General features: G+C 43.8%; 1 protein-coding gene across 1 annotated transcript in view; it reads right to left on the reverse strand.

Annotated features, from left to right (window-relative positions):
* Positions 1–26,072, reverse strand: part of SNX9 (sorting nexin 9) — a 105,495-nt gene that overhangs the window by 14,252 nt on the left and 65,171 nt on the right. The window contains exons 5-12 of the mRNA XM_045080123.1: positions 24,669–24,834; positions 22,572–22,722; positions 19,004–19,088; positions 17,728–17,853; positions 17,491–17,608; positions 8,892–9,022; positions 4,419–4,522; positions 2,663–2,766 (exon numbers count right to left, since the gene is read on the reverse strand). Coding sequence (XP_044936058.1) covers positions 2,663–2,766; positions 4,419–4,522; positions 8,892–9,022; positions 17,491–17,608; positions 17,728–17,853; positions 19,004–19,088; positions 22,572–22,722; positions 24,669–24,834 — 985 coding nt within the window. The remainder of the gene's footprint in view (positions 1–2,662; positions 2,767–4,418; positions 4,523–8,891; positions 9,023–17,490; positions 17,609–17,727; positions 17,854–19,003; positions 19,089–22,571; positions 22,723–24,668; positions 24,835–26,072) is intronic.

Below are 26,072 nucleotides of genomic sequence, written 5' to 3' on the forward strand. Positions count from 1 at the left end.
TAACTCTTTTTTTTCTTTTCTTTTTTTTTTTTTTAAAGTAGGCTCCATGCTCAACGTGGAACCCAATGCAGGGCTCAAACCCAGGACCCCAAGATCAGGACCTGAGCTGAGACGGAGAGTCAGACACTTAACCCAATGAGCCACCCAGGCATCCCACAGATGGAAAGAAATCGTAGGTCCAGATTTCTGTGAGATCCTTTAAATTCTGATTGTTAAGATTTATACTCAAAATATTTCTAAAAATAGAGCACAACATTCAAAGAATATGCAGATTTCAACGAATAACTACTATTATGGCCTCTTAAGAGCTTACAGCTCAAATTTATTATTTTATAACGAAATCACTGTTTGAGAGAAGCACCACTCCCCTTGTTGTTCGTGAGTTGACCCTGTGTGACCACAGGTTGGTGGTGGGTTTTGTTCTCTAGCGTTGCATTTGTGTACATTACTGTTTTGGGCCTAATTAGTGCCGCACCGAGGACATGGCATCGCATTTCTGCGCCATGAGAAAGGAGCCACCGTCCTCGAGCAGGAACAGCTGTCCTTTCCCAGCACGCGGTTCTGCGGTATCAAGGCTTATGGGAATGGCACAGGGTCATGCACTGAGAAACAGGGCCTTTTCTCCCCACAGCAGAGGGCCAGACAGTAAATATTTTGGGCTCTGTGGAGCCGCAGGTTTGTGCTGAAAGTACTCGACTCGGCCGCTGTAACAGGAAAGGAGACACAGCTGGCATGTAGGGAAGCAGGCCAGGCTGGGTTCCACCTTACAGAAACAGGCAGGAGGGCGCATCTGGCTGCCAGGCCACGGTCGACCAACTCCTGGTAAGGCTTAGATTTTATTACTATTAACTGTGCTCTGCTATCTTAGTTCAGCCACAAGTCACCCCACATTCAGCTTCCTGTTCACTGAAATTCTTTTCTGACTTCAAATTTTGTTCTTTTCCCCTTCTTTAGAAGAAAAATATCACCTGTTAAAAAATCTTTACAAAACATAAAATCAAATTCCTTCCTATGCTGAGGATCATGGTTTAATAGTGGGTATGTAGGATTTTCATTATTCAAAGTAGAAGCCATTTTTAAGAGAAAGACAAACAAAACTGAATATAAACAGTATTCTTGTAGGGTGTCTGTGTGGAAGGCCAGAACGTTCTCAGATACAGGTCTCACGGTCGGCCTGCTGGCCTCCCCATAACCAGAGCTCAGTTTCCTCTCTGGGACTCAGATGTCTGTGCTGCTGCTAAGGACGGGTTGGGAGAACAGGGGAGGAAACTCTGCAGAGTCAGTGGCCCTCGAAGACAGTGTGAACGCTACGCAGTGGTGACCCGGTCTCCGGAGCCCGTGGGGCCTCCAAGGTGGGAGTGCAGCTGGCTGGTGTGACCCCCGTGGCTGACAGGGCTGGTTTTCAGTTTACGCTATGTGACATGAGGGGCCGGAGAATGTGGGACATCATGGGCCAGCAGAGTGATGGTCTAGACACAAAGGGAAGGGGGGTGTGGCAGGCTGAGGGTCAGGATAAGAAGTCCTCGAGGGTGAAAAGGCATGGCTGGCGGAACCACCAGGGTTCACACTTTCCTAGTCTTACCCAGCTCATGCTCTCCACAGCCAATAAAACCAGCCTTTCCTAAAAATTAGGTTGTAGTGGTTGCCTGGGTGGCTCAGGAGGTTCAGCGTCTGCCTTCAGAGCAGGTCATGATCCCAGGGTCTTGATCGAGCCTTGCGCCAGGCTCCCTGCTCAGTGGGGAGTCTGCTTCCCCTCTTGCTCTGCCTGCTGCTCCCCCTGCTTGTGCTCGCACTCTGTCAAATAAATAAGTTCTTTAAAAAAAAATTAGGGCCGTAGCCAATCCAGACGGCCCCTGACTTAGCAATTTATAGACTTTATAACGGTGTGCGAGATCAGAACGTGCACTCGCGGGAAATTGTACTTGGAATTCAGAATCTGATTCCTGCCTAGGGCTGCTGATCTGCGGGAGGACCCTCTCCGCAATGCAGGGCCGTGGCAGCCCCACCAGCTGGAGACTGTCCTGCACCCGGACAGCCGTCCTGTGCCCCACTTTCAGTATAGGACATGCTGGACACCGGACTATAAAACAGGCGTTGTGCGAGATGACTTTGCTCACGTGCAGGCTGACTTCCGAGTGTCCCGAACACAATGAAGGGGGCCAGGCTGAGCCCTGGCGTGTGTGAGATCAGGCATACTGAATGCATTTTCGACTTGGGCTGTTTTCCACTTAGGATGGGCTTACTGGGCTGCAGACCCCGCGTAAGCTTGGGAAGAGTCTGTATACAACATCTTACCGAGTAAAGACTATGCAGTACCGTCCTGAGAGTACAAACAACAAACACTCTCAAAACACACAGAAAGATGAATCACCCATACGTTACAAACCCCAACTAACTAGAAACATTTAAGGCAACATGGTGTTTCATGCGGGTTCTAGAACGGGCTTTGTTGGAGACAATTCTCTGCTGTCTGAGGAGGGCTGATAAGCGAGGTTCACCCCCGGGCTGTGGCTGTGACCTGACTTGCGTTCACCATAGGCGTCTCTGAGAGAAGGCTCCTCAGTGCGGTCAAGGTCACAACACCAGTCAAGGTCACAACACCGAGCCCGGACCATCACATGTGGAGCCCGTAGCCCCGAGCCGGCCCGAGGACGGCACTTACGTCCTGTGCACCGCTTCCAGTGCTCCTGCCCCACGGTCAGCAGCTCCTTCACGCCGTCGTCCATGGCTTTGGTGAATTTACCAACGGCATCGCACTTCTGTTCTCTGTGGGGCAAAAACACAAGAACGTGTGTCCTTCACTCTGCTACCAAATGGTCAAACAGTGTGACGTGTAGGAAGAGAAAAACCAATACAGTCAGGGGAGACTTACACCAAACCTGATATGGGGGGACTTGTTTTCTTGCATTGTAATAATTGCTCTTAAACCAGGCTTGATTCGAATTTTTTAAAAAGAGGTACCTGGGTGGCTCAGGCGGTTATGCATCTGCCTTCTGCTCAGGTCATGATGCCTGGGTCCTGGGATCGAGCCCCTCATTGGGCTCCCCACTCAGTGGGAGGTCTGCTTCTCCCTCTGCCTCTACCCTTCTCTCCCAGTCACGCTCACAATCTCTAATAAATAAAATCTTTTTTTTTTTTTAAAGATTTTATTTATTTATCAGAGAGAGAGAGGGGGAGAGAGCGAGCACAGGCAGACAGAATGGCAGGCAGAGGCAGAGGGAGAAGCAGGCTCCCTGCTGAGCAAGGAGCCCGATGTGGGACTCGATCCCAGGACGCTGGGATCATGACCTGAGCCGAAGGCAGCTGCTTAACCAACTGAGCCACCCAGGCGTCCCTAATAAATAAAATCTTAAAAAAAAAAACCCAGCATATTTTTGAAGAATTACTTAAAAACCTACCATTTAAATTTTAACTGTTCCCCTTCACCCCTCAAATCCCTGTGAATTTAAACTAAATTATTCTAAAGTACACCAAATTTCCAGACTATCTGATTGAGCGGAATTCTATCAGTGGTAGTACTGAGTGGGTCTTCATGTGTTCCAGCAGGTACGTTAGTGAATCGCAGGTAACCTCAATACCAACCAGGTCAGGGACACTGAACATCTTAGTTCTTAGAAGATGTAAAAAGTACTAACCTGAAAAACTCATTCCCAAATCACATTAAATGGAAAAAGAAAAACAAAAACAAAAAGAAACCCCAAACAGATTATAAGAAAGAATGCACAGTGTGAGGTCTTTCCTATTTCAACAATTTTTCCCTTAGATACATATGTGCAGAGGACATTTCAGAAGACTACAGAACCAGGCCAATATATTAACATTATTTTTCTCTCTGCATAGTTGCAAGATGGTGTCTGTTTTTTCTTTTTTCTTCTCTTCTTATATTTGGTAACAAGTGGTAATTGTATAAGAAAAAATACTTCTTAAAAAACAAACAAACAAACCCAAGATTTCTTGTTAGCCTTTACAAAGAAAAGGAACTACTTTTCAAAGAAAAATAAAATTTTTTTAAAAAAATTACATAATTAAAAACAACAATTGAAAAATAGCACAAAAAAGCAGGCTGACATTTGCTTCTTTCAAGGTGATGTTCAGAGACTTCTGCTTTGTTCACAATTATGTGCGCTGACTCTGGGCTACTTTTATCGTGCTTTATTAAAAATGACTAGAAACCCTGTTGTCTGCTAGGAAACCACAGACTTCAAGGTAAAAAGGAAGCAGATTTTAATCTGATGCTACAGCTAAAAACACCGTGCTTTCCTGTGCAAGGGAAGTTTTCCCGGTCACCCGACTGCGGGCCCCACGCGTTGCCACAGACACCCCCCCGCACTCCAGCTGCCCTCGGTCACACCTGCGGAAGCCTGCGCGCACAGGAGGGCCCGGGCTGGGAAGAAGGCAAGTAGGACCACAGCGCTCACATTTCTATCAAGTCCAAGTCGGGTGCCTCTGGTTCCATGGTGGAAAATATCATAACTCCCACAAGCTCATCTTTCTCGGCCTTCCTCTTCCCACTTTTCCACTCCTGCAAAGAAGAACATCATAATGTCACAGTGGAGATCAGAGTCAAACCGATCTTCAACTCCCTCAGGCAATCAGCTCACTGACGGACTAGCTCTAATTTTCAGCAGCAGCTCCACGCCACTGTCCTCTGTACCGTGGGACATCTGTACGTCCCAAATGCAATCTCGGTATGCGAACAGTGCCGAGGTGCGAGGGGTCCTGGTGAGCTGAAGTTCCATCACTTTCTTTCCCCGTGCCCAGCAATGGAACACAGCAAACACGAGCACCCTTACAAACCCTGAACAAGGGCCTCAAAGTTGCAGGTTAAATATTTTCTGAAAAAGACAAAAACTTTTTAAAACACAAGATAGGAACCAATAGCATAAGCTATTTAAAAAAAAACAAACTATTTTTGCAAGATACACCTATAAATATATAACTCTATATATACATAGAAAAGTGCCCCCAAATAAAATCTTTTTAAAAAAAGGGAGGGTGCCTGGGTGGGTCAGTGGGTTGGGCCTCTGCCTTCAGCTCAGGTCATGATCCCAGGGTCCTGGGATCAAGCCCCGCATTGGGCTCTCTGCTCAGTGGGGAGCCTGCTTCTTCCTCTCTCTCTGCCTGCCTCTCTGCCTACTTGTGATCTCTTCTGTCAAATAAATAAATAAAATCTTAAAAAAAAAAAGTGCCCCAAACACTAGTGCACAGCAACCAATTCTTACAAAGTGAGTATGTGTGTAAACTACCCCAAGGCCAAGAGAAAAATGCGAGCATTCCAGAAGCCCCCCTTGTGTCCCTTCCCAATCACCACCCCTTCCCTCCTGGCCTGAGGCGACCAGTTATCTTCTCTTTAATGCCTCCCAGTTCCTCACGTTCCTTCCAAGTCGCGTGATCTAAGTGCGTGTCCCTCATCTGGGTCTGCTGGTTTTTCTGAACAAAGACCACTCTGGAGGTGTTCACGGGTGTCCTGGGCTCAGGCCATGCTTAGGAGTCAGGGCCACAGTGCTGTCAGGGCGCCGTCTCTGGACGCCACTGGGGCACGACACTCCATTCTGGGCACATTCCCCAGTTTATTTATCCATCCTCCTACTGGGACCCCCCCCCCACCAGCCTGGGCCCCCCACGTGACGAGCACAGCTGCTATTTGCAGGTCTCCCGGGACACACGTGCACCCATTTGCCAGGTGGGTGGAAAACATTCAACTGTGGCAGGTAATGCCGGCCGCTTTCCCGAACTGGTCTGGCCCACTCACACGCCCGCCAGCCCTGTGGGAAAGCCGCTAAGCCCGCCAGGAGCTTGGTCTCTCGGTCTTTCTCACGTCCGCCGTCCCAGGGGTCCCGCGGGTCCAGGGGTTCCCACTGGAGGTTTCCCTTGCCTGTGCGTGATGACTGAGGAGGTTAAGCTGTTTCCTACCTTTGTGGATGACCCAGACCCTTTCTTTTACCAAAGCTACCTCACCAAACCTCTTCTTCTTCTGGCTTATCTTATGGATCTGTATGGGTTTTCTTATGTTCCAAAACACCGCTCTTTGTTGGTGATAGAAGTTCAGATCTTTAGCTTGTTTTAGCTTTAGAGTCTTCTTCTGACACACAGCGGTTCTTCATTGGAATGTAGTCTAATTTATCAGCCTCTTCTTTTCCGTGTGACCAGTCATTTCTGTGCCAGATTTCAGAAATCCTTCCCTACCTTAGGGGCATGAAGATATCCCCCCACACCCTGTGCTACCTTCTCACAGCTTTATTATGCTGCCTTTCACATTAGACCTTCAAACCACCTAGAACTGATCTTTTTTTTCAAGTTATACAATGGAAACATTGAAAGACGTTTAAAAGTACAGAGAAAAGTCTAATCCTGCCCAGACTCAGCTGTCATAGGTATCAACATTTTGCTGGTCCTGGGTTTTCTATTTTCCTCCATTCTACCTTTTATTTTCTTCTTGCGGATTTTTTTTTTATTGGAACTTCCAGATTTTACTGGAGGTCCCAGACATCGTATCATTTCACCTGCAAGCACCTTTAATAGATAAGGCCATGTTTTAGCAACAGAACCACGATTCCAGGGTCAACCCTAACAAAATCAACAAGATCGTTATGAGGTAGGGACTGAATTTCACTTTTCCCCAATGATGCCATCCAGCTGACCTGGCACCATGCCCTGGACAGGCTGTCCTATCCCCCTTGTACTTAGCCCCATCTTTGCCATAAATCAAGTGTCCATTCTATTCTGTTGCACCGGTCTGTTAGTCTACCCTCATACCAATACCATGCCTTTACCATTAGTTCAGCTTTGTACTGAGTCTTCGGATCTAGGAAAGCCCTCCTCCCTCCCCCTTCATTCTTTTTCAAGAGTACCTTGGCTATTTTTAGTGCTCTGATTTGTCACACGTGTATAACATCTTTTCTGTTCCTCAATCCATGAAACAGTACTGGCACACTTAGCTAGGTCTTATTTCTCTCAAAATGTTTCATAGTTTTTTATGTAGCATTTCTCTGTACATTTTCTTATACTTATTCCTAGATACATTTTTATGCTGTGATAGTTTTTTCAGACTTTCATTTCGTTTTCATTTATTGTGGGTATGTAAATATGTAATGTCTTCCATCCAGCTACCTTACTAAACATTTATTTCTAGTAACAGAAAAATTATTATCCATCCATCTATATAAGCTACTTCTGGCCAAAGAGTCACAGTTTTTAGTGATTATCTAGTTTTACACAGTCATTTAGCAGGTGAGGAAACTGTGACCAGGGATTCAGTGCCATGGCCAAGATCACAGAAGGAGTTAGAAGCAGAGTCCTGACTCCAAGTTCTTTCATTTTCCTATTCTATCAAATCCACCCAAAATCCCAGTGTCTTGATGTATTATTATTATTTTTTTAAAAAATATTTTTCTTATTTATTTATGAGAGAGAGAGAGAGAGGTCAGCAGGAGAAGCAGACGCCCTGCCAGGCAGGGAGCATGATGTGGGATTCGATCCAGGTATGACCTGAGCCGAAGGCATTCGCCCAACCAACTGAGCTACCCAGGCACCCTAGATGTATTATTTTTAATAATAATATTTTGTACAAAACACAACTTTCAGAAGTGCTTTCTGAATCAAATCTTCAGAAAATCAGGACTTTTGTTCAAGGCCATCAACTTGGGAGGGGACTGCATGGAGTTTTTTGTCTACAAAGTAACAAAACAGATTGACAGAACTCTCTTGAAGAACCCAGTTTCACTACTCTGTGATTACAGGACATACTGTGACTGATCATGAAAGCTCACCAGAGAAATCACAGTTATCCTGGGCCCCTTGCAAGGCTAGAGCTATGACTAGACAAGAAAGGACGAAACACCTCCATGTTTCCCATTCCTGGCCTGGTTACATGCAGCCCACTCGAGTGAGCCTGCCGAGTATAGAAATCAGCAGCAACTGGAGATGAGGCCCAATTAGTCATACTATGTTACGTGTGTGCCTACGTCTGTAAACACACACAGAGCCCTTACTACACCTAACACATAAATGTGCTCACATGAACAAGGATAAGGAACTACAAAGCAGTTTAGCAAGTAAATCTGTCTGAAAGTTCCAACAAAGTATATAATATTCTGGTATTTGGTTAAACATGAAACTAATCTCATGACTTTCTTAGGATTGTAATGTATTTTGTATCTGCTGCTGGCATCTGAGCTAATTTACACTTTTACTCTTTGCATTGTTTTCTAAGATATGTAATATTTGTTATGAGAGAAATACGGAGAAAACATCTCTACAAAATAAAAAGATAGACTATAGAGTAAAAGCTTATTGAGAGAGGAAAAGCTATCTCCAAAGCAGACAATAATGAGATGTCAAACAGCCAATGTTTTCTTGATTCTCAACAAAGAACACACAGCCATTGGCAGAATGAATATCCATGGGGACAAAGACAGAGCAGCATTATTTACTCTGAATGGGCAACTACAGTTCTGGACAAATGACTTGGTTTTGAGAAGGATGGTCCACTTCTGAGCCTTTTTTTTTTCATGACGTTATTATACCGCGAGGTCAAAACAGGATCTGAAGGAATCATTCACTCTATCTCCCTCACTTTATGTGGATAATATCCTGCATAGTTTGGGGCCTCTCCTATTTTTAGAACCATCTAGGGAAAAAATTCCTCACCCTATCATATCTTTTATCTCCTGCCCACTCTGGGCCATTCCCAGTTTATGGAAACCACTCTGGCAAGCATTCTTCCTCATAGCGTGACTAACTTCCCACAGTGAGGACTAAGGTTTCGGTCCCCTCTTATCTTTGGAGGAAATATGAAACAGCTAACCAACATAGTTTTAACTTTCAGACATAAAATTGATGTGAATGTGACGATTCTGAATATGATCTAAGACTATCATAAGAGGGCTTACCTTTTCATCTCGGAAATTCAGAAACTGCTGGAAAAGCTCGCTTTCTGAGATCACTGGGTGCCGACACATCCTGGTCATCCACGCCTGGAGCCTCTCCATGCGCATTTTGATGAACTCTTCTTCGAAGCGACCTGGAAGGGGCACAGCAAGAGTGACTTGGAGCATGCTGTAAAGCAAATTACTGTCACACAAAGGAAAAGCCATTTGTATCTACTGGGTACTTGGTAGAAAGTAATGTAGTAACAGGTAAAGACCATGGCAATTTTTCACTAACTTAAAAACAAGCTGTAACACAGCGAATGCTCAGAGAGACATGGGAAAGGTATGACAGGCATTTTAGTTTTTAAGAAGGAGATTCTGATTAAAAAATTAAGAAACTTTTTAATTGTGACAAGAAAAATCACAGCCACAAAGTGCGATTTTCTTCAAGGATCCATTAAGTACTCAAACTCAAAAGCAAATCTTATCTAGGTATGAAAAGCTTTGTCTGATGAATGAAGAGTATCTCAGTTCTGTGTGACCACATGAAGCTCTCTGGGCAGGAAAGGGGGTGAGGAAACGAAATTTAATAGGTAATTATTACAAAGGGCATAAAATTTCTGTATTTATAAAAATATGTCCCAACACAATATAATTTCAGATACACAAACTTAAATTTAGTATTTATGAAAAGTAACTCAGGACTGTAGCTCTTTATTCTGTTTGGTTTTTAAAAATTACTTAAGCCCAAACCAGAAAAAGACATTTTTCATGAATGTAGTAGTGCAAGCTATCATCTACCATCTCAGAACTTATGACCATTCTAAAACATAGCTTAATGAGAGATATTTCTGTTTTAAGAGCAGAAAGTCAGCTTAACAAGCCTGACACAGCAGTCATTGTGTGAACACTGAACATATTTATAAGCCTTCCAAACAAAACCACTATTAGGTAAAAGGCTAGCTACAGTCGAGTGAGGCAATCAGCTATCCCCATCCCCCTAAAACAATTCTAAAGCTGGACAGAACCCACCAAAAGTAAGTGTTCTGGAAATCAACCAAAGGCCAACAGCCATCTGAGAAGTGTTTATATTTGCAAATCTGCTGAACTTTACGCAAGAAGCGTGGAAATCCGTGGCACTCTGAAGTGGGGCGGCTACTATCTCCCTGTCCCTGGGGCGGCTACTATCTCCCTGTCCCTGGGGCTCCCACCCTCTCCTCGGTGGACAAGGAAGGTCTGCCAGTCAAGGCAGGCCCCCCAGTGAGGTGAGAGGCTGGCCTGACGTGGAGTGGGGGGACATGCCCGTGCTCAGTAGTGGTGGCAGGGACAATCCAGAGGCCAGTGAACGGAAGGGGCCAGTGACTCCACTAGCCAAGGTTGCACAACTGGGCAAACCATATTCCAGGCTGAGGCTGTGTGCAGAAACAGTGGAGGCCAGATGGGATCCAAGCCAGCCACACACTCCCGGCCAACTCTGAGGTTGCACACACTTGTAAAGGAGACACAAGAAGGCCCACATAAAAGTGAAAGCCAGGACAGCCAACTTGAAAATTATCTGAGCTCTGAATGCAGTCTCCTCCCCACACGGAGATCCATCAGCAGAGGACAGAAGTCTTAGTGGCTTGAGGCAGGCTTACCACTAATCTACACAGACACAAGGGTGAACCCCAGGAAGCCAAACTTAACAGAAAAAAAAAAAAAAAAAAACCCACAAAGATCATTGAACTTCAGGGAAGAGAGATTTCAGAGACTTGGCCTGAGCAAGTTACTTACCAAATAAACCAATAAACATAAATTAGAAACAGCAACTTTCAGAGACGAAAAATCAGAATCGAGAACTGCTAAAATATATTCTTTGAACTGTTCCGTTTTCAACAAAATATTAAGAGATATGCAAAGAACCAGCAAGGCATGACCCATACCGTCAAAAATGTAGTCAACAGAAACTGTCTCTAAATGCCTCTGGATGTTAAATTTAGCAGACAAAGCAGCTTCTAGAAATACACTCAAAGAACTAAAGGAAGTCATGTTAAAAAATGTGAAGAGGGGGCGCCTGGGTGGCTCAGTGGGTTAAAGCCTCTGCCTTCAGCTCAGTTCATGATCTCAGGATCCTGGGATCGAGCCCTGCATCGGGCTTTCTGCTCAAGCAAGGAGCCTTTAAAAAAAAAAAAAAAGCAAAGAGACATATGACATAAAATCACAACAAAGATTCTCAGGAAAAAGAACTTATAAAAAATTAAAATGAAAAGTTGGGGAGTTGAAAATACAATAACTGAAATTAAGAAATCACTCTAGGGCTCAAATGCAGATTCAAGATGACAGAAGAAAGAATGTGGGAACCTGCAGATCAATAGAAGTTACCTAGTCTGAAGAACAGAGAGGAAACAAAAACAAAAACAAAAAAGGAAGCACAATGAACAGGCCTCAGAAAACATAAAGCAGGGCACCTGGGTGGCTCAGTGGGTTAAGCTTCTGCCTTCTGCTCAGGTCATGATCTCACGGTCTTGGGATCAAGTCCTGCATTGGGCTCTATGCTCAGCAGGGAGCCTACTTCCTCCTCTGTCTCTGCCTACTTGTGATCTCTGTCTGTCAAATAAATAAATAAAATTAAAAAAAAAAAGAAGAAAACATAAAGCACACCAAGGAACTGGTAATGGAAATCCTCAGAGGAGAAGTGAGAAATAAGAAGAAAAAATATCTGAAGAAGTAACAGGGGAAAGTTTCCCAAATTTGATGGAAAACTTTAACTGTACTTCTAAGACGCTCAACAAACCTGGATAGGATGAATATGAAGATAACCACACAAAGATACAGCAGAATCAAACTGCTGAAAGGCAGAAACAAAATCTTGGCAGAAACGAATAAAAAATGCCTCATGATGTATGGTGTGTGTGTGTGTGTGTGTGTGTGTGTGGTCAGCAGAAATCTGTCAGTAGTCATCTGACTGACACCATGGGGGTCAGAAGCAAGGGAAAGATAAATTCATCATGCTGAAAGGAAAACTGTCAGCCATGAATTCTACAACCAGTACACCTACCCTTCCGAAATAAAGGCAAAACAAAGACATCCCCAGATAAACAAAGATGTGAGAATTAACTCATAGCAGACCTGTGTTAAAGAAATATTACAGGAAGTCCTTCAGGCTAAAAAAATACTACCTCAGGCTAAAAGGAAATTACCCAAATTCACAGAGAGAAATGAAGAGCACCAGAAATACATCAATTAACATAAAAGATGAATTTTTTTTCTAATTTCTTCTCTTAACTTCTTTAAAAGACATAAGGCTGTAGAAAGCAGAAATTATTATACCATATTGTTCAATTTATAATATATTGATATAAAATATGCAATGGTAAGAGCATAAAAAGAGAGGAAAACAGAGCTATACTGGAGAGAAGTTTCTAGGAATTCTACTAGAATTGAATATGAAGTGCATTTTGACATTCCAGAAAGATGCGTATTGCATCCACTGAGGCAACCACTAAGAAAATAATTTTGAAAATTTAGTAGAAAAATTAGAGGAATTAAAACAGCACAACAGAAAATATTTAACACAAAATAAAGGCAGTAAAGACCAGAGGAATACATAAGACACACAGAAAATATCAAAATGGCAAATGTAAATCTAAATGGGTCAATAATCATTAGATATGAATGGCCCAAAAACTCTTATCAAAATGTAGAGGTTGCCAAACTTGCGAAAAAAGCAAGCTCCAACAATGTTGTTAATAAGAGACACAGACTCAAAGACACTAACAGACTGAAAGTGAAAGATGGGAAAAGATACTTGCACACAGTAACCGTAACAGAACCAGAGTGACTATATTAATAAATACCAGACAAAATAGATTTTAAGACAGGAAATTTTACTAGAGACAAAAGGATGCATTTCATAATTACAGAAGAGTTACTACATCAGGAAGATCATAACAGTCACAAACTGTATGTATACCCATCAAATAGAGATATACAGATATCTACAAATTGACTCAAATTTATATGGAAAGGCAGATGAAAAAACAGTCCAAAATTATTTTGAAAAAGAACCAAGCTAGAGCATTTACACTACCTGATTTAAAGATTTACTAATCAAGACAGTGTGGTATTGGCATAAGGATGGATACATAAATCAGTAAAACAGAATACAGTCCAGAAATAAAACCACACAAATGTTCAATTGATTTTTGACAAAATGCAAAGGAAATTCAACAGAGAGAATACTCTCTCCAACAGATAGTGCTAGAACTACTGGATACCCCAATGCGTGACATAAACCTCTGCCTTATGATACTTCACATCTTACACACTCACTCACTCAAAACGTATCCAAAACTACAGAACTCTCTGGAGAAAATATCACCAGGAACTTGGGTTAGGCAAAGAGGTTTACATCATGATACCTGAAACACAATCCATAAAAGAAACAACTGGTACTTTGAACTTCATTCAAATAAAAAGCTTTTGTTATGCAAAAGACACTGTTGTGAGAAAGACAAGACCAGACAAATTATTTGCAAATCACATTACATGACAGAGGAGTTGTTTCCAGAATATAAAGATTTCTCAAAATTCAGTAATAAGAAAACAACCTAAAGAGAAATGGGCAAAAGATTTAAACAGATACTTCACCAGAGAAATATGGAAGGGAAAGGATACTCATGAAAAATACTCATGAAAAGATGTTCAGCACGGTTAGTTACAAGAGAAAGGCAAATTAAAACAATGATGTCTAATAGACTTGTTAGAAAAGAGAAAAACTGACACTATCAAAAAGTACAAGTTAGGATGTGGAGCCCCTGAAACTCTCACCCACTGCTGGTGGGGGTTCCAAAATGGTAGAGCCACTCTGGAAGAGTCTGGCAATTTCTTTTTTTTTTTTTTTTTTTTAAGATTTCATCCATTCATTTGACAGAGAGAAATTACAAGTACACTGAGAGGCAGGCAGAGAGAGAGAGAAGGAAGCAGGCTCCCTGCTGAGCAGAGAGCCCGATGCGGGACTCGATCCCAGGACCCTGAGATCATGACCTGAGCCGAAGGCAGCGGCTTAACCCACTGAGCCACCCAGACGCCCCAAGTCTGGCAATTTCTTAAACATGAAACATATACTTGCCAAATGACCCTGTCATTCTACCCTTAGGTATTCACCCAAGAGAAGTGGTAACTTATGTTCATACAAAAACTTGTATGTAAGTGCTTCCAGCAGCTTTGTTTATAAAAGCCCCAAACTGGAAACCCAAATGTCTTCCAGTGAGTGAATGGATAAACAGATACACACAAGATGCGTGAACCTCAAAGGCATGATGCCAACTGAAAGAAGCCACCACAGAACACTACATACAAGATGCTGCCATTTTCCTTTTGGTTTTTTTTTTTTTTTTTTTTTTCGGAACCAGGGTCTAGTTTCATCGATATGGTCCTTTTTTTTTTTTTTTAAAGTTTCTATTTCATTTATTTTTGCTCTGTATTATTTTCTTTTTTCTACTGGTTTTGGCCTTTGTTCTTTTCTAACTCATTAGGTGTACGGTTAGGTTGTTTGAGATTTTTTCTGGCTTCCTGAGATAGGTCTATATGCTTGGATTTATAATAATACTCTGGAAAAGGCAAATTACAGAGACGAAAAGCACATCACAAGTTAGATCTAGGGGGAGGGGCTGAATATAAAGGGGCAGCTCGAGGGAATTGGGGGCAGTGATGGCTGCATATAGTGATGCGTGTTATATAGTGCATATAGTGCATATAGTGGTAGTTGTCAAAACTCAACATTATACACCAAAACGAATGCATTTACTCTATAGAAGTTTACAGATTTTTAAATTTGGTCTTTCCTTTAGAAATTATAAGTACAAGTAAGCACAGATTTCTTTTAGAGAGAAGAGCACTACAGATCCACACAGCAAAAACTCATTACTTAAAAGGTATCACATGAACAGCATGCTGAATCTGGTCACTCCTATATACTCAAACACTTCAATTTCTGCACTTCCTAGGGAGGGAGATCAAGTGCTACAGAAGATTAAAACTATGAAGAAGCAAAGTTTCGCCCCCTCGGAAAGAAGACAACCCTCCTCCTGGGCAGAGAAGACCCAGTAAGTTAGCACGAACCTGGGTCACATTCAATTCTCCAATCAGAAGAAAGTGAAGAGTTTATAACCTACTCATCAACTGAAATTAACTAATTCATTGATGATGCTCAGTATTCCCGAAAAATTTTCTGACATTGTTGGTTTGCTTCCAAACTCTGATTTCAGATAGTTATTTTGTGCTCGTTAGGATTTTCCTATCAGGTTCCAGAGAACTAGAAAGAAGGTGGGAGAAGAGAGGGATTTCTGATTCCCCATTTCCAACTCATTTTAGGTTTTCACCAAATCTGTGTGTATACCAGATTTGCACCCAGGAATAAAACCAGATTCATTCAATATGATTTCACAAAGAATAAAATCTATCAACAAATAAAAAACACCAGCTGGGAGTTTCTCATGGATTGATTATCCAGTCCACAGAAATACCATGACATCATCTACTTGGCGTTCCTTTCTCTTTTCTCCAGGATGTGAGTGAGAGGCGAGTTTATATAATAACGATCTTGTGGGGACCACAGGCAGGAGGCAAACGAGAGAAGGGAGAAATAAAGTAGCTTCTGTGCTTTTCGGTTTCCTCGGCACATATCCCAGTCAGTGAATCAAAGCTCAACTTTCTTCAGACCGAGAGACTGTTGCTTCCTCGCTTTTCTGTGACACCCCCCTGGCTTCAGGCCTGCACTTGAAAAAAAGAAAAAAACCCCAAACCTTCGTATGGGGGGAGAACTGTGACTCTACAATGTTTTAAAATAGCACCGAGTTATCTTAATCGAGAATAAACAACGCATTAAAGCCTAAAAGACAGAAGAAATCCCTACAACCCTCAAGCAGCTCATTAGTCTGTTTATCTGGACACCACGAAGCACGTATTGCGCTCATCAAGCTGATAGAGGAGAATGTACAATTCAGGAAAACGGACTGAAATTTGAAAAGAAGGAGAAAGGCAGGACTGAAGTCTTCATGGAAATCAACTTTAATTTGCCAAAGGAAAGCTGTGATGTCGAACAGTAAGGAGGGACAGTGAGTATGGGAACCGGGGGGGCGGGGAACGGTGAGCTCCTGGGGTAGAAGGAAGCAGCGACCCATCTATGTCACCCCGGCTGCCCTGGCTCCGTGAGGGACACGGGGAGCCACCCCAGGTGACGGCCAGGCTGTGTCAGCCACTGGGCAAGGCACCCCGACTCGGTTCTGCAGAGTTTGGAATTTTTGGCAAGTTTTCCAGAAAAAAAAAAAACAAAACGCCACAACCAAAACAACTTCTGTAAAAACAAAACTTCAAAAAATTTCAGAGAAACCTAAACATACACCAAAGTAAAGCACAAAGTAAAGTTTTAAGGAGACTGGCGTTCTTATCCTCAGGGAACTTGTTCAAGCTCTGGCATCAGATTCCAGGTCCTGTTTGCGCAGTGTGGAGCAGAGCCTGCCGACCGGCTCGGCTGTGAGATGTGCACCAGCTGTGCATAGGGGATATCCGTCCCCATGACCCTGGAAGCGTCTAGAGCTGGCTCGGCCATCGGCTGCTGGACTTGCTCTCCAACGACCACCTCAGCCCCCGCTGAGTGAGGACTCAGCCCCCTCTGTCCTCCCTGACCCCCAGGAAAGAAGCCTTCCTTCACGGACTCCACACGTCCCCACTCTGTGCTTGGGTCAGCCCAGCGAGGTCGCTCTTCCTTCGAGACCCCTCCAGCGCGGACCTTTTAGGCCTTGACTCTCTATACCTATTAGTTTCATTTAGCTGCAAATCTTCTAGCCCCGTATTAAAACTCTTCCTCATCTCCAGTAAAGCTCAGCTTCTTTCCATATTAATTCCAAGACAAACATACTGAGCCCTGAGTACTGATATTCCAGGTGTTATACAAAGGCTGGAGGTTAAAAAACAAACAAACAAACAAACCCACGATACTTCTCAAAGCAGACAGGAACAAATACTCTGTGTTTACAGGGGCTGTGAATTATCTACCAGAGGATCATGTGAGGCAGGGGGAGCAAGGGACACAGGACACTTTCATAAGAAAAGGGACGGAGTCATAATCAATGAGAAACAAAAACACTTAGATACTAATAGTGCCAAAACACTTGAGTGGAAAACCTGGCAACTTCTTACGTTAATGCCTGGAGGCTCTGTGGCTCTTGCACCTGATGCCTCCCTACTTCCAATGAGAGCAACACGGCCAGACCGCACAGCATCATTTGGCTCAGATATTTTTACTTCCTTTTCAGGCTATTTGGATCATCTATTTTCCCAGGTGTTATTTTTCATATTTAAAGAATTCCATATTTCTTTCACAGGACATCGTGTAGCAAGGATGACACAATGACTTCGCTAGAACTTAAGATATGTATACAAGAACTCTGACAGAAAATTTTATGAAACATTCCTATTAGGTGTATATACTATACACAGTATATACGGATGTACAGTATTTTCCAAACTCGCAAGTCTTATTCTTCCAGAAGATGAAAATTCATTACTGATTTACATTAGGACAGATGCTCTACCCACTGTCTCGTTACTTGTCATCCTGAGCGTCGCGCGCACTCACCTGTGACTTGCTTATCTGGAAGAGACGGGATAGGAATGGCTGACCCAAACTTAACCAGGAGACGTTCATATAACCAGTCAAAGTGCTTATACCTGTGGTTTACAGATCGATTAGTGTTCTATAATACAAGGGAAAGAGAAGAAAATGTTACCAATGCCAACTACAGAAAATGAAGAAAAAGCACATTTTTGCTAGGAATGCAAGCATGAGTCTGTTTTTGAAAACTCAGATACTCACAGTAGGTGTTAACTGATATTCAATGTAGCTTTTCAGACCGTACATTTTGGAGCCTTTCCTGGGATCTGCTACTACACAGTCAAACGTAGAGGTAGGATAGACCCACATTGGGCCATAATCTCCAACCTACAAAAACGTTTCAGGGAGAGTTAATTTTGTTATATGGAAAAATAATATGTTTGATATAAATCATCAAATGATTCTTGTTAGGACTCCAAGTCCTTTGGACGGTCTTTCTTGCTCTTTGAAAAATTCTATGAATGCTCTCTGTTCCTGATAATGTTATATTTAGAGAAATACTTGCTAGCTCTCCATGTGGACATCCCAGGCCATGGAGAAGAGAGCTCTGTTTCCCTCTCCTCCATGGTATTGCAGGACAGAACACAATTTCCCCCTCTCCTGTCCAGTTGTCTAGTTATATGTGATGAAGGGCTAGTTTAAAAAAAAATTCCCATCTTTTCAAAGATGTAGGAACAAGTAATAATAAAAAAAATCCAGTGTGATTTTTGCATTTTATCAAATTTCCCAGGACCTAGAGGTTATAGAGTAAGACCAGATGTTTCCTCCTCCTTGTCTGGGCCTGTGGTGATTACACTCAACCCCGCCCCCAACCTAGAGTTACAGGGGTAAGTCGTTAGGGTCCAAAGACAGCCAGAGTTCTCTTCTCCAGGCTTCATCTGGAAATACAGCACTAGATAATGCTTAGAAAGAAAATCTATCGGCAATCAACATTTGGGTGAACCCAGAGAGCTTGTGTCATAGTATGTAATAATCAAGTTATTCTAAGAGAGAGATTCTTTACGGTGTCACTAACTCCTAGCCTTTATTTGCTCGCTCCTTCTGTGACCTGACAGCTGGTTTACTGGAGGAAAAGACTAATTATTACCAGTGGGAAGGGCATCTTATTTGGATAATATACACATACTTTGCCACATACTTTGAATTGGGTTTACTAAATACACAGAGTTGGTAGGAAGACAGCCTGTAAAAGATAACATCAAGACGCTTCAGAGAAGAAAAATTATGAAAAGACTACATACTACAGATGTGGTTAGTTCAATTACTAGTAGTCTTAGAGATAGAAATTTTAAAATATCTACATACAATGACAGGCATCCCTTGGTGCTAATTATCTTTAGTACTCTTACAACACGAATACGTATCATCAAATGTGTTACCAAAACCCTCCAGAAGACTAATAACCCTCTCAGCTTTAAGGCAGTATAAAAGAGCTTAATTGGAAACGAAGCAAGGAAACAAAAATGAGCAAACTTACAATGATGGGAATTTTCTCTTTGGGTTTTGCTAGCTGCTTGGCCAACAAATACTGTTCCATTCCAGGTTTCGCAAATCCAGGAAATCTGGTCATGAAGATAAATGCCCGTGAGACTCCGTCTTTCCTTTTAGAATTCTAGGACTCTCGTCCACCTTTACTTAATGCAACAGTTTTAACCTTGTTCTGCCTCTCAGATGCACCAGGACTAGGAAAATGGTAAATGAAACCCAAGGTAATCAGATTGTTCGATGGCCAATTAGTCATTTAATTAAGCTTTATCTGGTAAGAGGACAGTCTGGCTCCAGAAGGTGTGATGTTTATGGATGCTGTTTGCTTAACTGGATCAGAAACACTCTCTCGCCCCACGAAGCGTAAAGGGCGGCCTAGAAAACTGTCCCCTGGGGCATGGGAGGAAAAGCATCCAGCACGGCCGTTAGAACACACGGAGCAGTGGCCACACGCCAGCATTTCTAGATCCAAATTAAAGCCACTTTCCAGCATACTCGCTCCAGGATGCCACAATTATCCCAGAGAAACCGTCACTATTCATAAGCACTTGTGCCATTTTCTTTTCGACTTGTCTCAGAACTGGTTTATGAGACACAAAAGGAAACCAGTCTCCCCCTTAGTAAAGAGACCCCCAAACATTCTAAAACTGGAGAAAAGCTGGGATAAACACACAGCCATCCAAAGCACTACTTCTAAAGAGGACAAGATTAATTTGGGTTTTAGTTTTTTTTTTTTTAATAAACAGGAAAAAAAGACCCCCAGGAAGCAAATCCCTACAACAGAAAAAGAAGCATCATTTCTACAAAAAACCAGCGACACTACTTCTTTTTCATTCGTATCCCAAATTAAAGGCTGATGTGATGGCTTCAGGGGCCTGCCTTTTCCTTCACCCTCACACGACTTACCTCTACCCTCTTTTCCCTAGACAGTGTTTAGACCGAGCTCATACACGAGAGAACAAAGAGGGGTCTCAGAGCTGAACAGTCCTGGGTTTGAGTTCCAACTCCCACAATTAATAGCTACGTGGCCTTTAGAGCTCCAGCCTCCTCATGGGAGGAATGGGACGAATATGACCTGCCTTTTAAGAGGATAAGGGAATTAAACAAACGAGGGAATTAAATGAAGGTGTTATATAAAGAACCTAGTATATGTATTCCTAAATTAAAATAATCTCTAGTTATGCCATCATCTCTTTGAAAGTATTCCTAACAGCCTCACGTACAGCTCTGGGCTTCCTCAACATTCTGAGCACACTTCGGCTCTATAATTTATCGTGCGTAATCACCATAAGCCATTTGCACAGTACAGCAGACTGGAAGCACTTTAGAGAAAGTATCTGTATTTCCCGGACCTAGAGGAGTTATGGGAATACATGAAATGCTTGATGGACTAATCTGGAACAGTTTTATTAAAGAGCCTATACTTCTGCTAGAAAGCACTGAGGGGACAATGTGGGGATTTCACAGAGTGGCCATTCCCCAGCTAGACTGCAAACTTCTGAGTGCAGAGGTCCCATTCCACACTTCCTTCCGTATTCTCAGGGGTCGCAGCAAACCTCTAGGACCAACTCATTTAATAGTTACTGAACTGCAGTGCAATTTATTAATTCTTTCAGTATTATCAAGATGGATTCTTATAATGCTCGAGTACACTTCAATTTCTAATCTCCTCTAGTGTAAGGTTTATGCTCCATGACTGGACTACGGCTGTCATGTAAAATGGATCAACTGCTAAAAAATGTTAGTACTTAAAAAAAATTTTTACGACTGCTACAAGTGAGTTATTTGTGTATTAGTCTAGTCAAATAATAATAATAATAATAATTAATAATAAAGAATGAACCATAGGATTTTAAACAGCTCTCAGCACCAGAAAGAGAGAGAGAGAGGGATGCCTTAAGAGGTTCTGGATCGATTTAGGATTCCTCTGATTTCATTTGATCCTGAACTGAAATTTTCGATTAGAGAGAGTTTTGAATTAAAGCCAGCCCCTTTCACTCAGAGATGCAGAAACTGAGGCTCAAACGGGTCACCCACTTCCCCACAAAGATACAGCAGAAGACAGCATTAGAGTGTAGGGCATGGGGAGGCAAGGGAGAGCAGGGGCAGGGGTCTGGCAAGAGCCAGAGCCCCCCTAAGGAGCCAGGAAGGCGAGGAGGCCATGCACACCATTCAGAGTCTGTGCTTCCTCGTTTTCAAAATGGGGCTGAGAGACACTTTCCAGGACAATGGGTTTCACTGCAGACCACACTGAGAACTTCACCTTCCACTGTAAGAAACAGGATAGAGTCAGTATGAGTGACTATTTTATTATGCATGCAACTGAGCATGAAAATACCTAATGGAAGGAAGTGGATACAGAAGGAGGAAGAACGTGTAGCTAAAAGGCAGCTCATTTAATCATCTGATGCTACGTAAACCTACTGAGGGGAACTGGAGGGACTCAAACTTCCGTGTGCAGCTCTAGACCCAGACGTTGACAGCCAGGTACACAGCACTCTGTTTACAACTGCTTCTAGACACAGATTAACAGTCCTTCCTGCTTTGAATCATGGACTTGGAACACGGACAAATAGTGGTAGTGATTTTAGAAAAACTCTATTAAGCACGCTGCTGGAAGAAGGGAATTTGAGAATTTCTAGGAACGTCATACAGCGTGTCTCCTCTGAGCTACACCATGTGAACTACCCACTCATGTGGGACTGCCCCTAGGGAATCCCACGGTCCTCTGTCCACACTCACCCCTTCCCACACGCATCCCTGTCAGGTACTGTGCCTCCAAGTACTGCCCAAACTCTTCTTGTTTTAAATCGTAGAGGAATCGAAGTGAAAACAAAGTCTTACAACACACTAGGCATAGTAGCTGAGACATGGCGGGATGGACGGGGATCCTGACTAGATCGCTTCCCGCCTGTGCAAGCCCTGACACTTACTTAACCTCTCTGGGCTTCAGTTCCTCCCACAGTGAACACAGAGGACCACAGAAGGGTATGAGGGTCACATGACAGCACACAGAAGCCACTCTGCACAACGTCTGGCCCACAGTAAGTGAGCAACCAACAGGAAGACATTGAAAGGAGAGTTGTTGTTATTACTTTTTTTTTTTTTAGCTTTTCTGTGATGTCAGTAATGAGACCTCAATGTGCCAGAGAGTTGACAAAGGTAAAAGCAGTATTTGGCAGATCATTAAACAACAAATTCTTCACTTTCAAATGAAAAAAATATTTCTTTCAATCAGCTCTTAGAGCAAAGAGCCAAACAGAAACAATCAAACGACACCCCAAACTTCACAGATTCCTGAAAAGAGGCAAGCCTCCTTGGATCTCCCGTCTGTTTCTGCGTGTTCATGTTCCCCCACACCCTGTATTTTTAATTTTATTTTACTTTTTAAATATTTTATTTATTTACTTGAGAGAGTGAGCGAGGAAGAGTACACGAGCAGGGGCAGATGGGAAATGGGTGAGACTCGATGCCAGGACCCTGAGATCATGACCTGAGCCAGAGCCAGACGCCTAACCAACTGAGGCGCCTCGGCAGCCCCATCTGCCCCCCAAACCTACTTGTTGAGTGGCAGCTTCATGGAGGAGGAGCCGGCTCGGCTGTTGCCCCGCTGAGCGCCCCCTGCTTCTGCTGCCTCTGAGTCCTTGAAGTAGGGAGCGGCGGACTTGGGGTCGTCCCAGTCTTCGTCCCACTCGTCATCGTCACCGGTGGCTGGAGGCGGGCACAGAAGATCACCAGTGAAGAAACACAAAAGGAAAACGGAACCACTCATTTTCTGCTAAGACTACTGACTGCATCAGCCAATGAAAGCACGAAGGAGAGAAGGTGTAGCACAGGCTTAGAACGCAGATGCGGCGCGCTGGCTCTCCGGTCAGCGCCGGGCTGCAGTCAGAAAGTCTGCCTTTCCATGCAGAAGACACATTAGATAATGAGGCTGTCAGGGTAACCAAAACCAGGGAAGCACAGGCTAGCAGCGGCTCCCAGGAGGATACACAAGCCAAGGCCTGCGCACAGGTAACTCTCAGTGTAAAGCTGTAAATAAGCAGATCAAATAGCCATGAATATCATGAGTACTGGAGAGGAAGGATGGAGGGCAGATAATACATTTTTGATGGGGATTTCTTTTAATTTAATTTAATTTATTTAATAGAGCACATGTGCACAAGCAGGGGAAGCAGCAGGCAGAGAGGGAAGCAAGCTCCCCGCTGAGCAAGGAGCCAGATGCGGGACTTGATCCCAGGAAGCTGGGGTCATGACCTGAGCCAAAGGTAGATGCTTAACCGACTGAGCCACCCAGGCCTCCCAGGAATTCTTTAACACCAAGGTTAATACAGGTGAGGGAAGGACAAGGGGAGGGCGGAAGACGGGGAAGAGAAGAAATGAGACAAGGGGGCATCGACAGACTGCATCCTCCTATTCGAACGCTGGTGTCTGTCGGTGCACAAGCTGCTACCAGCTTCCCCTCCTCCCCCCTCCTCCTGTGGCCTGCGCCTCTGTCTCCCACCCTGATGACCTCATGTGACCTTTTACTATTAGGCAGAAAAATGCCCTGGGATCTCTGCCTTCGGGGTGCCACTAAGAGAAGCCAAGAAACAGATGCCAAAATGAAAATGATAAAGAACAGAATGTACTGGAAGATCGGGGCCGAGCTGGTACAGAACTAGGGGCTGGCAGTCAGCTCGCAGTCCTTCCACTGGCCCGTGGCTCTTGGCTGCGAGCAGGAGCCACTAGCACATCCATTCTCGGTGTGATGTGCTTACACACCGGTCATGAAAAAATGAGGGGCGGATATCTGTCTTTTTCTTTAATTTCAGAACAGGCATAAACATCCTTTCTCTTAATCCCTGAATTGTTTTCCCACCTATAAATTCCTTTTTTGCTTCTGTATTTCCATTAAAGCAGGTAGTTCAGGAAAAGGTAAAACCATTAAGTCAGAGATCGTAAACCAGCAGGTGATAAATCACATTCGCTCTGTATACACATATTTTGGGCCCAAAGTGTTAAAACAAATGTGTGTCAGCTGCTAAGATTTTAGAGTGGGAAGAGAACATAAAAACAGAGATGACCAGTCTCTGGCACCGTGGAGGTCCAGGACCACGGTCGGGGTCTCCTGCATTGGCATCATTCTGCTGGTGACAGGGGGGCTGCCCCTTCTCTCCTGCAGCCATAGGCTGCTTTGCTCTCCTGCCTTGTGAACCTGGCTCCTGCAAGCATTTGCGACTCCGGGACAGATCACAGAGGTGGGACTACAGATCATAATTAACGACTACCCACATTTGGGTCCAGAAATCTAGGTTTGCTATTAATGATAAGGGCAGCTGAGAGCACTCCTCTGATTAAATTCTATTTTTAAAATCTTTTATTTTTTAAACAAGATTTTATTTCTTTATTATTTGAGAAAGAGAGAGAACAAGCGGAGGGAAGAGACAGACAGAAGGAGAGAAGCAGGCTCTCTGCTGAGCAGGGAGCCCAATGTGGGGGGCTCGATCCCAGGACCCTGGGATCATCACCTGAGCCAAAGGCAGACACTTCACTGACTGAGCCACCTGGGCACCCCTGATTAAATTCTATTTTTAACTTGGATGCCCTCCCCAGTCCCTTCTACCCTGAACCGAGTTCAGGGTGGGCCTGATCACCAGCAGAACCCTCTTCCTCACCTGGTCCTTGGTAGGCCTGCGGGTGACCAAAGGCAGTGTCCCAGTTATTGGAGGTGTTTCTTTGGGCCGCAGCCCCCTCTGGCTTGGTCCCCCAGCCATCCGTGCTGTCCCAGTTTCCAGATTTGGAAGCACTCCAGGCTGACCAGGGGTCATTGCCACTGCTGACCTGTTGTCGGGTTTAAAAAAGAGAGAGAGGAACAATAACTGTTCTGTCTCAAAATCATTACTTAATTCAGAAGAAATCACATAACACTGATAAAAAAATGGATGTTAAGTTTAAAACAATTAAAAAAATATATTCTTAAAAGCTTTTATGTATTTATCTGACAGGGAGAGAGTCAGCGAGAGAGGGAATACAAGCAGGGGGAGTGGGAGATGGAGAAGCAGGCCTCCCGCAGAGCAGGGAGGCTGACTCAGGACTCAATCCCAGGACCCAGGGATCATGACCTGAGCTGAAACCAGATGCTTAATGACTGAGCCACCCAGGTGACCCTAAAACAATTTTAAAAATTTAAATAATAAATTCTCCATTTAAAAAAACAGTTAAGGAAAGCAGAAAGAGCAGCATCAACCTGATTTTTTTATGTTAACCTTCTGCCCTGCTTCCTGGAAACCTGACAACCAGTAACAATGGAACTAGGACACGGGGCCGCCCAACTCTCTCTTTCTTCTTCCCTCCCCCAGCAACTACTCTCTGAACCGCAGCCATTCCTGTGGCTGCGACGGTCCTTCCACGTCACAGTCCACGGTCATGAACAACTGCGCTGGGTTCTTCAAACTGACGTACACGGCATCACACGTGTCTCGTCTGCACGTCAGTCATGTTCCTGCCATTACACATACTGAGAAGGATCTGTTTTATTCACCTGAACTGCTTTAGAGTAAATCCACTGTATTTTGGCTAGGTTTTAATTTTTCTATGGAAAAGTCCCACCTTCCCAGTAAAAAAAAAAAAAAAAAAAAAAAAAACCAAACCCAAACGCCAGCAGAAGAAAAGGGCACGTACGCCCCTGAAAAAACACACTTGCCGCTCAGGCTGCCAGTCATGTCTCCTGACAACTACCACCAACGAACTCCTTCTAGATACTGCATCGAACCTCCCACAAGCAGGGGCCCTTTTTGTTTTTAAACATTTGTGCTCTGGACTTGTATTCGTTTTTCCCACTTGGTGGCCCGACACGTCCTCTGTGGTCCACCAGCACGTCCGGCTGACGTGGCTCTTCGCCGTGGCCTGCTCCGCCGCCTGCAGCTCCCACAGCTCCCCCGGCACATGCTGATGCGCCAGCACGGGTCGCGCGGCTGCGTTTCGCTACCGTAAATACCGCCGCAGCGCGCCTCTTGCACACCCTTCCCCACGTGTCCAACACAACCACTGAAATCCCCAGAGAGCAATTGGGGGCGCTA

Source organism: Mustela putorius, unplaced genomic scaffold (assembly GCF_011764305.1).
Source record: "Mustela putorius furo isolate JIRA1106 unplaced genomic scaffold, ASM1176430v1.1 tig00000450_pilon_pilon_pilon, whole genome shotgun sequence".
NCBI classification, from domain to species: Eukaryota; Metazoa; Chordata; class Mammalia; order Carnivora; family Mustelidae; genus Mustela; species Mustela putorius.